This window comes from Podarcis vaucheri (genome assembly GCF_965113315.1).
Source record: "Podarcis vaucheri genome assembly, chromosome: 3".
In the NCBI taxonomy this organism is placed as follows: domain Eukaryota; kingdom Metazoa; phylum Chordata; class Lepidosauria; order Squamata; family Lacertidae; genus Podarcis; species Podarcis vaucheri.
The window spans coordinates 125,987,129-126,001,712 of NC_138761.1; the positions used below are offsets into that span (position 1 = coordinate 125,987,129).

The 14,584-nt window shown below is 40.9% G+C and overlaps 1 protein-coding gene across 4 annotated transcripts in view; it reads left to right on the forward strand.

Annotated features, from left to right (window-relative positions):
* EHBP1 (EH domain binding protein 1) overlaps positions 1 to 14,584 on the forward strand; it is a 280,836-nt gene that overhangs the window by 206,739 nt on the left and 59,513 nt on the right. For 2 of the 4 annotated variants that reach the window (XM_082215741.1, XM_082215742.1), the window contains 2 exons: positions 2,054 to 2,167; positions 13,865 to 13,992. In XM_082215741.1, the coding sequence (XP_082071867.1) occupies positions 2,054 to 2,167; positions 13,865 to 13,992 (242 nt within the window). The remainder of the gene's footprint in view (positions 1 to 2,053; positions 2,168 to 13,864; positions 13,993 to 14,584) is intronic. The other 2 variants (XM_082215743.1, XM_082215744.1) reach the window with 1 other exon arrangement.

Consider the following 14,584-nt stretch of genomic DNA (forward strand, 5'->3'; position numbering starts at 1 on the left):
GCACAACGGAATGTTCTCCCTTTCTACTCCTGTGTTCCATAAATCTGTCCAACACACCAGAGCAGATTTGGGAGTGGCAACAGGCATGTGCAGGAGGAATAGAAGGGGCAAATCCAGTTGTGATGTAAAAGGTGTAAAAGGTAAGTCAGCTAGAAGAAAGCACCTTGAGTTTACAAGGTCCAGACATTAGAATGTTCACCAATATTCAAAGATAAAGTGAAACCTTCTAGAATATAGGGGCACCCTTTCATGACAAGTCTTGTAAGGTCATCAGTGTCATGGCAAATGCCAGCAGACCCCCATAAAAACAAAAGAGGAACCCTCTTGGATCAGACCAAAAGCCCATATGGTCCAGCACCCTGTTCTCTCAGTGCCCAGCCAGATGCCTATAGAAAGCCTCCAAAGAGAATCCAAGTACAATAGCAGTTTCCCCACTGGGTTTTCAGAGGCACACTGCCCCTAACAGCAGAGGCAGAACATGGATAGTAGCCTCTGACAGCCTTCAATTTCTCTCATTCTCTTTTAAATCTATATAAAAAAATTCCTTCCAGTAGCACCTTAAAGACCAACTAAGTTAGTTCTTGGTATATACCAAGAACTAACTTAGTTGGTCTTTAAGGTGCTACTGGAAGGAATTTTTTTATTTTGACTATGGCAGACCAACACGGCTACCTATCTGTAACTTTTAAATCTATGTTAGAGTTGTTGGCTATAACTACATTTTGTTGTAGTGAATTACATAGTTTAGCTAGGTGCTGTGTACTACCTTTTATTTGCCCTGAATCGTCCAACATTCAACTACATTAGATGACCTCAGGTTCTCTTACTATATGAGAGAGAGATTCTTTCTATCTACTTTCTGTACACCAAGTAGCACTTAACATGTTATTCCTAACAGGACCAAAGCTACACAAAATGCTTAGGCATATTTTGTGTCCAAGAAAGCACAGCAACCAGTCATGTCCCCAAAAACAATAATAAAACCTCCTTGAAGCTATTTGAAGATTATTCCAAGTACATCAAAAATAAGGTCAGGGTCAGAACTGTTGAGGCTCAGAAAGAAAGAAATCTTCAGGCTAGATTCATCATTGTGACGATACACTCAGCTGCACATTGACCTCAGCAAGATCTGAGCTCTTCACTCCAGATGGAAATAATGCTTTGCGTGTCAGACAATGCAAAAGTCATGCATGCCCTAGAAGAATGGTGGTGAAGATAATCTAAGCCTGCTGGATCAGGGCAGTCTAATGCCACACCCCGTTCTCACAGTGGCCAAGCAGACTGAAAGCAACAACAACAACAATGAATACCAATCATATTCACTGGGTCGGTTTCCATTCTGGACATGGGACAAATAAGCACACATTACCAATTTCCACTCCCTTTTCCATTTATGTCATGTTATTCCATGTAGGGGTTCATTGCTTGGGGTGGGGTGGTTGTTAGCTAGGATGTCCTCTTTCTGAAGTCAGGGATAGCAGTCTAGGGACAGCTACTACTAATCCTGTCCTGAGCCAAATCTAAAGAAACTGCCCCTGGTGGACAGAGATCACTTTGTTCAGTGTCTGGTCCCCTATCTGGCAAATGAGTAGAAGAATTTACAGGGTAGCAAAATCTGTGTGCTCTTCCTCACAGCTGCAGCAATACTCTTAATCTGCACAGCGATTTATTCTTCTGTTTTACACAACATAGGAATCTGTGATAGACTGATCATTCTGTCTACTAATAGTAGCAGCACAAACGTGTAACTCCAGTAGGTGCTTTAACATCCTCTCCACTTGGCTGAGCAGTAAACTTGAATTTAAGCTAACAATGCACAGCTTGGCATGTTTACAAACAGGATGTATATACAGTGTGTGTGCAACTGATAATTTCTTTAAAGAGCGTTATTTTTCTATAAACCAATTGCTACATTTCAGTGACTTTTTCCATTTCTGTGTCATAAATGATGAATGTGTTCAGTTGACACTAAAACACTAAAAGTTTTCATTGATATGTTGTGGTGCATGTACAGGATGAAAAGCACTAACTTTGTTATGACATGTTCCCACAGATGAGGGTGGAAATGATAATATTGAGGTAGTTACTAATGAGGAGATTCCTGAATGCACTGTTACTGCCGGTGAAGATCAACATACTAACCTAGAAAATGACCTTGATTCTGATGGTAATTAAACTAATGGCTATTTTGTGTCTTTTGCATGACTAACACCAGTTTCCTCATCAGTGCCTTTTGTAATATGTCAGCCTAGTATTACATCTGTTTGGGACCTTTATAACCCTTGGATTAATTTATCTTTCATGAATGCCTTCTCTGCATGATTAGCATGGTTTCAGTTAACAAGAAAATGATTGATTTTTAAAGATTTTAATATATGTTTCTAATATATCCAAAATGGGGTAAGAATTAACAGAATATCTTTTTTTGTTCTGCTTATGTAGTTATTTTAAGTTAATTTGAACTCGACAGTATTGTTACTGGCAATAATTTATGTAGGTTTTATGACTGAGTGATTTGCAAAATGAAAATGGTGGCTAATGGCAAAGGCTGAAGCCCTGTGTACATTTACTTGGCAGTAGGCCCCATATATTAAGGCTATACATCCAAATTATGAATAATCTAAAACAGGGATCAAAGTGAGCCTCTGTTGATTAGAGAGGAACTCCCCCATCTCACATGGACAGGGAGAATTCCCCATAATCATAGCAGCATCGTTTAAAGTCTGCTATAACTTATGGTTACCAGAATTTTTTTCAATGAATCCGGGGACTTTTTATTTATTTTTTTAAGCTGAGTAGCAACATTGAGTCAGTAGTGGGGACGGTGAGGCAAAAGACCCTGGGCCCAAGCACACATGCTTATTGTATAAAGGTGCAAAGCCCTTCTTTCGCACCCTGTGAAACATAAATGCACAGTTTTAAAAAAACTGGGCAACAGCCGGCCGTGACTCCCGAGCCTCAGTCAAAACAAAGGAGAAGGGGGCAAGAGATCTTTACCGCCGGACGTCCCTGGTTCCCCTTCGGCAGTGGCGGCGGCAGTCAGCAGCCCGGAGGCAGCATAGTAGTGCAGTTGGCTCTGGCTGGCTTCAGGAGCTGCTCACTGCCGTGGCGCCCACCATTTTTCCTTTCCGGAAGTCCCCATATGATTTGTTGTGCACAAGACTTCCCGGGGACAGATTTGCAAATCCGGGGACGTCTGGTAACCCTACTATAACTATGCTATAGTTGATTATAATGATCGCAACAAATCCTAGTATTTGTTCATTTTCTCCTCAAAGTGAGGATTGTTGGTTATGTCCATTTGTGTTCCGAAAGTAATAGCAGGAGACTTGTTTAGGCTAATTTAGGTTTATATTAATCACAGCTGTCTGCTATAGAAGATCTATTTAATTTAGTTCATGGGATGCTGGGAACAGTGGATTGGGTATTTCCACTCACATGACCTCAGGCAGGAGCAAAGACTTGTGGGACACAGGCACTTCCTCTTCAGTTTTTTTCTCCTGCCTGACTCAGCAAGATGTTTGTCCTGGCTCTCCTGCTTCTTCTGATAAGTTTTCAGTTTTGATCTCATTTTATTGTTGCTTTCTCTTTGCTAGTTTTCCTTAGTTTTAGCAACTGTCTTGAGCCTTGCAAATATGTGTGTGTGTGTGTGTGTGTGTGTGTGTGTGTGTGTGTATTCCAAAAAAGCATTTCGTCCTTCCCCGCCCCTGTTTGTTTGCCTTAGCAACCTTAGTTATTCTTGTCTTTAGTTTATTAAGTTTGCTTTCTTGCAGAATGTCCCTGTATATTGCAATCCTACAGGGTCGCTGAATATGCTCTTTTTTCGCATGCTGAGGCTCCGTTTTGCCGTGCGCCATTTTATTGATTGAATTTAAAGATAAGCAGAGGAAAATCCTACCCGAGGCTTTTCGCACTCGCAGCTCACTTCCAGGGCCTCTGTTCAATTTATCTGTTGGGGGGGGAGAAATAAAAAAAGGGGGCAGGGGAAGGACACCAAAAAATGTTGGCCGGTTCTTGATCTGAAGTTCCTAAATCGCTGTGTTGCTTACAAAAGAATTCAAAATGGAATCCTTAACCTCCATCAGGGAGGTTCTTCACGTCGGTGATTCTCATCAATCTTTGAGAACCATACCTCCATGTTCAAATGCATTCAGATCACCAAAAGTATCTATGGTTCACCATAGACAAGCATCATTTTCAGTTCCAGAGTCTCCTGTTTGGTCCAGCCTCTTCGCCCCAAGTTCTCTCAAAGATAATGATCACCCTATTAGTGCACCTGCGTCTACAAGGCATTCATATTTAGCCGTACATAGACGGCCTGCTCCTTTGGGCGACATCCCTTCAACAGGCTCATCTCCATTGGCACATCACCCTCAAAACATTACAATCCCATGGCTTCTTGAACAACTACAAAAAAAGCTGCTTGACCCCATCACCAAGGATCATTCACCTAGGCTAGATACAGTTCAAGATCTTGTGACTCTTTCACCAGAGCACATCAGCAAAATCTACGCAGCAGCAGCTGCAATCTTAAAGACAAAAAAAGATGACAGTCAAATGTCTGTCAATAATTCTAGGACTCTGCATGTCAGCCTCTCAGATTACATGTTGGGCACCACACAAGAACCCTACAGTGGTTTTTACTGTGGCATTATGGGCAATCATTCACAATCGACCCAGGTCTTTGCTCTTATCTCCTCAACTCAAGCTGTCCATTCTGTGGTGGGTGTAAATCTCCAATCTTCAGAAATCATTCAGAAATCTGTGCAGCAGTCAGATAATCATGGACACCAGTTTACAAGGATGTCATTGTCAATAAATCTACACTCGAGGCCTGTGGTCAAGCTCAGAGGCCACTCACTCCATCAATTGGCTAGAGTTGAGAGCAGCCAGACTGGCAAATGTTCACTTTTCTTGTCTTCAACTCCATCACGTCCTTCATCAAACAGACAATTTAACAATGCATTCAGAATCTCTCCAGAAAGAGACAGCTCTTCTCTTCAATTGGGCCAAGCATCATCCCCTCATCCTCATGGCAGAACATATTGCCGGCGACGACAGCCAGCAAACAGATTAGTTGAGCAGATCCCAGGTAAATCAGTGTTTCATTAGATTCAACACCGCTGGGATCCTCTACAAGTCAATCTCTTTGCTCACAAGCTAAATCGTCAGCTACCCCATTACTTTAGCCGGTCCAAGAAAACCAAGCAGAAGTCTGGGATGCCCTAATGACGACATGGCCGAAGGAACTCAAACCATCATTCCGAGAGTCCTCCAAAAGATCAGGTTGAAAAAAGTTTAGGTGGTTCTAGTTGCGCCATTATGGCTCCGCAGACCTTGGCTGTCAGAGATTCAGGCTTTTTCAGCGACACCACCATTTCATCTTCTTGTACTTTGCCAGGGACTCATCCAAACTTAGAATGGTTGAACCTGACTGCATGGTGTTTGAGTGCCATAGACTGAAATCTATTTTTTTTTTAATAAATAATATTTATTAATTTTCCAACAATTTAAACACAACACTACAAGAAAGAAAAAGAAAAAAACCAATAATACAAAAACACTACAGAACACTAACACGTAAAACTAACAAAACAAAACAAAAACCATTTAAAACACATCAAACAATTTCAATATCTTATCTTTCATTCACTTATTTCCTCGACCTCCTCACACCTCCCTTTTTGTATTCCACTTCTGTTAATTGTTTCAGCAATTCCTTTCCATCTTCCTCTGTTTTCTATCCTATAATTATCTTAACACTCTGACCTTATTTTTCCCTTTAGTACTCTATTAATCTATTTATACTTAATTCCTTATAACATTTCTACTAAAGCCATATAACTTCATTCCAACATTTTTCTAACATTCATTAATTTTACAGTATTTCTGTAAATAGTCTTTGAACTTTTTTCAGTCTTCTTCCACCAATTCTTCTCCCTGGTCTCGGATTCTGCCAGTCATTTCCGCCAGTTCCATATAGTCCATCAACTTCATCTGCCATTCTTCCCGGGTGGGTAAATCTTGTGTCTTCCAGTACTTCGCCATGAGTATTCTTGCTGCTGTTGTTGCATACATAAAAAAAGTTCTATCCTTCTTTGGCACCATTTGGCCGACCATGCCCAGGAGAAAGGCCTCTGGTTTCTTCAAAAAAGTGTATCTAAATATCTTCTTCATTTCGTTATAGATCATCTCCCAGAATGTCTTAATCCTTGGGCATGTCCACCAAAGGTGAAAGAATGTACCTTCAGTCTCATTACATTTCCAGCATTTATTGTCGGGCAAATGGTAAATTTTTGCAAGCTTGACTTGTGTCATGTACCACCTATAAATCATTTTCATTAAATTTTCTCTTAGGGCATTACATGCCGTGAATTTCATACCTGTGGTCCACAACTGTTCCCAGTCAGCCATCATTATGTTATGTCCAACATCTTGTGCCCATTTAATCATAGCTGATTTCACCGTTTCATCCTGAGTGTTCCATTTCAACAGCAAGTTATACATTCTTGACAAATTCTTAATTTTTGAATCCAACAATTCTGTTTCCAATTTTGATTTTTCCACCTGGAAACCAACTTTTTTGTCCAAATTGTATGCCTCCATTATTTGGTAATAATGGAGCCAATCTCGCACTTTATTTTTCAATTTTTCAAAGCTTTGCAATTTTATTCTGTCTCCATCTTGTTCCAAAATTTCCCAATATTTCGGCCATTTGGCCTCCATATTGAGTTTTTTCTGTGCCTTCACTTCCATTGGTGACAACCATCTTGGAGTTATCTTTTCTAACAAATCCTTATATCTTATCCAGACATTAAATAATGCTTTTCTAACAATATGGTTTTTAAACGCTTTGTGTGCTTTTACCTTATCGTACCACAAATATGCATGCCAACCAAATGCATTGTTGAAACCTTCTAAGTCCAACACATCAGTGTTTTCAAGAAGCAGCCATTCTCTCAGCCAGCAAAAAGCAGCTGACTCATAATAAAGTTTAAGATCTGGCAGGGCAAATCCACCTCTTTCTTTGGCATCAGTTAATATCTTAAATTTTATTCGAGGCTTCTTGCCCTGCCAAACAAATCTGGAAATATCTTTCTGCCACTTCTTGAAACAATCCATCTTATCCAAAATCTGCAATGTTTGAAACAAAAACAACATCCTTGGCAACACATTCATTTTTATCACAGCTATTCGGCCTAACAATGATAACTTCAAATTTGTCCATGTTTCTAAGTCCTTTTTCACTTCAGTCCAACATTTTTCATAATTATCCTTAAATAAATTCACATTTTTGGCAATCATGTTAACCCCTAAGTATTTCACTTTCTTAACCAATGTTAGTCCTTTCTCCTCCTGAAATTTCTCTCTCTCATTCACAGTTAAGTTTTTCTCTAAAACCTTAGTTTTCATCTTGTTCAGCTTAAAACCTGCTACCTGTCTGAATTCTTGAATTAGTTCCAATACCCTTTTAGTACTAGATTCTGGCTCCTGTAGAGTCAATACTAAGTCATCAGCAAATGCTTTCAGTTTGTACTGTTTAGCTCCCACTTGTATACCTTTAACCTCTTGGTCTTTTCTAATCATATTTAACAAAACCTCGAGGACTGATATAAAAAGCAATGGAGAAATTGGCCAACCTTGTCGTGTCCCTTTCTCAATCTTAAACTCTTCTGTCACTACATTGTTCACAATTAATTTTGCCTTTTGTTCAGAATAAATTGCACCTATACCATTTTCAAAACCTTGACCTACCCCCAACTCCTGTAGATTCTTCTTCATAAAACTCCAAGAAATGTTGTCAAAGGCTGAAATCGACTGAAATCTCGTGGTCTGGATGAGAATGTTATCTCCACCATTCTAGCTTCCAGACGTCCATTCACAAGACATATTTATTTATTAATCATCACGGTCAGCCTTTACCTCCTGATGTAAAGCTTCTCATCTGTGGCCACACAGAGTAACGGTTCGCTATCCCCAACATGGTCTGCAAAATGGCCCGTAGCCTAATACTTTAAAACATCACCTTTCCATCATTTCTTCAATTTTAAGTTCTGTTGGCCATGCTTCGTTGTTACAAAATCTTCTAATCAAACGTTTCCTCAAAGGAACTACGTTTCAGCATCCTTCGGTAGCTTACCATTTTCCATCATGGAACTTACATTCTGTTCTGTCAGCGCTGCAACGGCCTCCATTTGAACCGCTACACCAAATCTCCTTAAACAACCTTTCTTTAAAGTCCTATTTTTGGTTGCGAGAACTTCAGTGAGATGGGTTTCAGAATTGTTGGCTTTGTTGGTCATTTACATATCTTCCATAAGAATTTACGCATCTTCCATAAGGATAAGCTCCCTCCTTTCTACCAAAAGCTCTTACCAAATTCCATGTTCAATAGGAACTCATTCTCCCAACTTTGTAGTGACCAAACACATATTGGAAAAGTTTGGCATTCCTTGGATGTCCGCAGGGCCTTAAAAGTGTATATACAGCGGTTTTCATCCTTCCACCTTGGGAGGAAAGGTTGCTTCAGCTACACTAGCTAGATGGATTAGGGGTGCACTTCCTTAGCTTGTGATACTATGAAACTGTCCCGCCCATCTCATATTTTGCTCATTCCTCTGGGTCAGCCTCGACTTCTGCTGCCTTTAAACCTAATGCTCCTTTAATAGATTTTTGTAGGGCAGCCACTTGGTTGTCTCCCTCCACTTTCACTAGACATTATAAATTTGACCAAGTCACCGTGTCTTCAACTGAGGTGGCTTTTGGCTGTACAGTGTTACACCAAGTTTTGTCAGCAGTGTGGACCCACCCATTTATTGGGAAGTGCTGTGGTCTGTCCCAATCCACTGTTCCCAGCGTCCCATGAAATAAATAGAACAATTGGCTTACCTGAAGTGTAGATTTGTGAATGGGACGCTGGGGACAGTGCAACCCTCCCTATGATGGTCTGCAGTCACACTTGTTTTTGTTTTCTCCTTTAGGAGGGGTACTATTGACTCTGTCACTTCTATTTTTATTGATTTATGAGCCAGGAAGGGAGGCAGGCTGCTATTCTTGTTTCACATGCTTTGGTGAACATTGCTACTTGGCAAGTCTAGAAAAAGTGAGGAGGAAGTGCCTGTGTCCCACAAGTCTTTGCTCCTGCCTGAGGTCATGTGAGAGGAAATACCCAATCCACTGTCACCGGCGTCCCACTCACAAATCTACACTTCAAGTAAGCCAGTCGTTCTATTCAGGTTACCATTCAGACCTTATAGTTTATTGAGATCCTGATTCAGTGCTATATGAAGGGAAAGCTACTATCAGTAAGAAGTCTCTCTGTGAAGATGATGGAACAGGACCCACAAGGCAACCATTTGTTTTTGAGATGTCTAGAAATTGTAATTTTTGCCACATTTGGAACAAAATGCATTTCAAGGTACATTTCCACAGATATGGGTCTGCAAGTGACACTTAAAAAACACAAACTCTGGGCCATATAATACGATATGAGCAGCTGAATATACAGTAGTGATCCTCAAACCATTTCCCCCCATGGACTTCATGAAAAGTGCCAAGAGTTTTGGCAGACCGCTTAATGAATTCAGTTGCCTGTTGTAGCAATTGTAAAGTGCTGTGCTATGATGGTGTATGATTTTTAATGTTATTTTTGTTGCTTATTTTATTAGCATTACATTTTATATTGTTATAATTTGAATTCCATAAAAAATTCAAATTATAACAAGAATAAAATGCAATTTAAGAAATAAAAGCAATAAAATAGCATTAAAGGTCAGTATGACTAGTTCACGCAGTGGTGGTTCTGCCTCCCTTCTTTAACCAAATCCATAGACGCACCACAGCCACCTGAATGAAGCTCATGAACCACTGGGGGTCCACAGACTATAGTTTGGAAATCCCTGCACTAGGCTGTTCTTGGCCTTTTTTAGAAACCCCGCCTAATGCATTTTTTTAAGTAACATTGTTTCATCATTCACTGTAATTTTTCTGAAATCAGGTTCATCTATATTCAGAACATTATGGTGAAACAATTCCTTGAAAGAAAATCCTTTTAGTAATTAACACATGCAGCTTAGTAAAGAGATAGGGTGGTAACACTGCAAGTCAGTGATCTTTCTTGGGTTCCTGTAAGATTATTACTTTTGCTATCAACCAGAACTTAGGTACTTTATTGTACCTTTATTGGAATATTTATTGTACAAAGCCTAGTCGTTAGTGTCTTGAAGGTGTTTTCCTGGTTTCTTCAAGCATTCAGGAAATACATCTTCAAGCACTTCCTGGTTTCTGTGTTTTCTGGTTTCCATTTTCTTTATGTGGGAATCAAGATAATTTGGTTTGGTTGCAGGACCTGTTTGTAACAATGCGTATCACTTCAGGACAGACAAAAGACATCTTCCCATAGCATAGTGTATGGAATTTGTTCTCACAAGAAGCAGTGATGGCCACCAACTCAGATGGCTTTAAAGGTGGATTAGACAAATTCATGGAGGATAAGACTATCAATGATTGCTTTTTTCAACCTCCACTGAAGAGTGCTTATAGCTGGGTCATTAATCTTGTTGCATGCCACCTCCAGTCTCCAAGCAGTGCATGACTCCCTGGGGTTCCATGTTTCCTTTTTGAAATGAGGCACAGAAGAAACAGTCTTGTCTTTAGGATTTATGGTTTATTTACACATATAGGCAATCTGAGGCCACAGGGAATGGAGGGGTTCACAGCATTATCACCTCAAGAGGGTCCCTTAGCTGCAACCTTGGATTCAGATTGACATCAGTCATTGTGCTAAGCCTGCTACTTTGCGTATTGGTCACATACCTTGAATTCTACTAACATTGCTTCTTACTCACTACTCTAAGGTCTTTATCTCTTAAGCGAGGGGTCCCATCCATTTGCCATCTCATACTGGGTCCCTTTTAACTTCTGTTTCTTAATGGCCTATCATCCCGGGCAGTCACCACATCACAAGAGACTAGCTTGGCTTAATTAGCTGTTACATTTGCTAATTCCAGGAGATTAGAAATGTCTAGCACACAGTTTAATACATATGGGTATGGCACCCGTTTTAACACTCCAAACCTTAATTAAATTTGAGTTTCTGGAAACCATAGGAAGGCAGAGTAGTCTTGTGTTCAGATCCTGTTTGCAGGCTCACAATAAGCATCTGGTTGGCAAATGTGCTGGAGCAGGTGAGCTACTATTAGCTACACCCTGCTTGTGCCTTGGAGAGGTGCTGCTAAGGTAGCGAAAACAGCACGGGAGGCAGCAGTTAAGAGATACTGGTCTCTGTAGTCACAGCAGGTACTGCGATTCTCCAACACTTTGACTTCATCCCCGAAGGCGCATTCCATTGTCTCTCAAGACAGACGGATGCCAACAACAATTCACTAAATAGTGATTTACTAATAGCAGCAGCAGCAAACAATTATCTAATCAGGTGTTGCCTCATTCAAACACCTGCTGAAAATGTACCATAGCCAGCTTCCTAAAACTATAAAGAAGTGGTTAGGTTGGCCCCTGCCAAGGGTGGGGTCCCAAGCCGTTGCAAAAGTGGTCCTCTCCACTCTTAGCTGGAGTGGCTAGGAGTCGCTCCTTTGTTGCTATGGGTAAGGTGTGTGGGTTCCTCTGGCAAGGGGGTAAGAGAAGGGGGGGCTAAGTATGTCTTTGTACTTCTTCATACACAGAGACCACCATCAGACCATATAGGGTATGGATAGGCAAACTAAGGCCTGGGGGCCGGATCCGGCCCAATCACCTTCTAAATCTGGCCCGTGAACAGTCCAGGAATCAGCATGTTTTTACATGAGTAGAATGTGTCCTTTTATTTAAAATGCATCTCTGGGTTATTTGTGGGGCATAGGAATTCGTTCATCCCCCACCCCCAATATAGTCCCACAAGGTCTGAGGGACAGTGGACCGGCCCCCTGCTGAAAAAGTTTGCTGACCCTGATATAGGGCATGTGTGGAGAACCTTTTACCCTCCAGATGTTCTTGAACTACAACTTCCACCATCACTGGCCATTGACCATGCTTACTGATGGGAGTTAGAAACCAACAACATCTGGAAGGCCGAAGGTACTCCATACCTGATTTAAGGCTTTGCACCTTAAATTGGGACTGGAAAACAATATTCTTTTCGCTACCCTACCAGCATTCTTGCAGCTTTTTGCCCTAGATGGAATTTCTGAACCATCTTCAAGGACAGCCCCATATAGAGTACATCACAATACAGTGGTATCTCTGGATACACACACCTCTGGTTGCCTATCCTTTGGGTTACACACGCGGCAAACCCAGAAGTATTTTTCCAGGTTTCGCCGCATGCGCAGAAGCGCTCTATGCGCCGCATGCATGCGCAGAAGAGGCATCTCCGGTTGCGATTTCCTCGGGATCCAACCGGAGCTCCGGAAAGGATCCCATGCGCAAGTGGAGATACCACTGTAGTCTAGCTTTGAGGCTACCAGGCTATCCCTATTCAGAAATGGCCATATGGAGCCCACTAACGAAAATGTTCCTAGCTATTCAGGCCACCTGCTGTATTGCTGTTTTATGCTATCTTTGTGGTTTATGGTGTGGTTTGAATATTGTTGTACACCACTTTGGAATTTTAAAAAACTCTATGTGTTTTAAATACATACATACATACATACATACATACATACATACATAGCTTCACCTAGTTGTGCTTAATTTTAAAGCAGCAGCAGATCTAATTGTAGATCTTTGTTTCTTGTGTAGTTTGGTCCAAAGTAACCAATTCTTAGCTTATCTTTAATATATATAAGAAAGATTGTGCTATCATTTTTCATGTACTTGTCAGTGGATAAATAAATATGTAGCTGTGTATCTCGAAGGCAATGGTTTAAATCCTGGATCAGCCATAGGGATTGACCAAGATTTGGTCTTGCCTTAATTCCCCAAATGTTAAGCGCAATGATATAGGAATAGCAAAGCACTTTGCACATGGGAAGTACAACATAAAGGATGAATATGAATGATAAAATATATCTGCTTTCTTATACTCAGACCTCTAGGACTGAACATAAAACTTATTCATTTGATATTTGACATATGTATAGATGAGCAAATTTGCCTCTGAGTATTTCCAGCAATGAGGTTGACAGCAATTCAGCGTGGTTATAATTCCTCCACCATGGCAAGATTTAGACAGTAGTGCAAGTGGATTACTGTTTGTGATAGCAGTCCAGGTGAGGTCAAAGGTTCTCAAGGTAATAACTAGAACAGGGGTGGTTAATACCTGGCCAGGACCAGATTCCACTGCCACCCTCCACAAAAAACAATTTCACACACACAAAAGACCTCACCAATTTTGGTAGTGATGACAAAAATAAAAATAAAGTAGGCATAGATAGTGAACTACAAGTCATTTTTGAGATAGCTTCCCCAAAGTTTGTTTTGTTTTCCAATTTATGCAGCTGTGCAGCTTAGTGAGAGTCTCGGGTGAGGCAGGCAAACAAACTGTGTTTAAGGAAGACGTAAGCCAAACCGTAATTAAAACAACTTAACATCTGGTTATGTTTAACTCATTCATTACTTCCAACCCTTAAAAAGGAAACCTGCTTATAAAAAAGCTCAGTTGAAATCAATTTGACCAATACATTATGGGCCACCCTGTAAAAAATATAGTTTAAATAACTGTATGGCAAGGACATGGGAAAGAGAGGCATCAAGAATCGCATTTGTAGCCTAGAGTCAAATTATTGTATTCCATTTCCAAATCAGTTGCACTTTAGAGGTTATAAACAGCAATCCAAATGTAATCTCTTCAATTGATACATCTAAATACTCCCCTCTTTGTCTCTCTCGTGTGTGTGTGTGCGTTATATTGTGGTGTTTCCATATTTAGCTGAACAGAGCAGCAAGTTGGTGGACTGGAAGCTGAAGAAGCTCCTGGAAGCTCAGCCACAGGTGGCAAATTCACTTTCCAGTGCTGCTCAGAAAGCAGGCATTGATAGCCCAGAGCAAGAGTTTAAGGTAAGTTTTGACTAAGCTACTGTCTTAGTACTTGAGGCTTCTGGATTCTGTTAATGGTTATGTCTGTACAGATGTATGAAAAGATATACATTTTAACACTTGCCTTTTGTTTTAACAGTGTGTGTCCTCTTATGGGTGGTGCTTGGTTGTACAACAAGTGATTGCTCAATTGGGCCACTGTATCACAATCTAGTTAGGCATTCTTTATTTCAACTAGTCATAAAATTTATGTAAGTGTAGGAAGTAAAGTACATTACATGATCCGTACTGAAGTCAGTTCTCTCATCTACATAGATGTGATCAGGGCCTTCCTTTAATCTCTTTTAACTAGTGTGTGTTTTTCGGTCGGTATGACATACCATCACCTCCTTTTCCCCTGCCACCATCTTGTGGCTGCCACTTGCCCCCCCCATTCACTCCCCGCTCCTTTGCTGCTTCCTCCTCTTCCTCCATCACTGCTGCTTCCATGGCTGCAGGCACAGCCTCCCAGGGCTGCTTGGGTGCAACCCAAGGTTCCTGCTGGTGGTGGTCAGGCACCTTCTCGGAAGGCGCTTTGTCATTCGCAAGGGTCATGCCAAAGCAACTGCGGGAG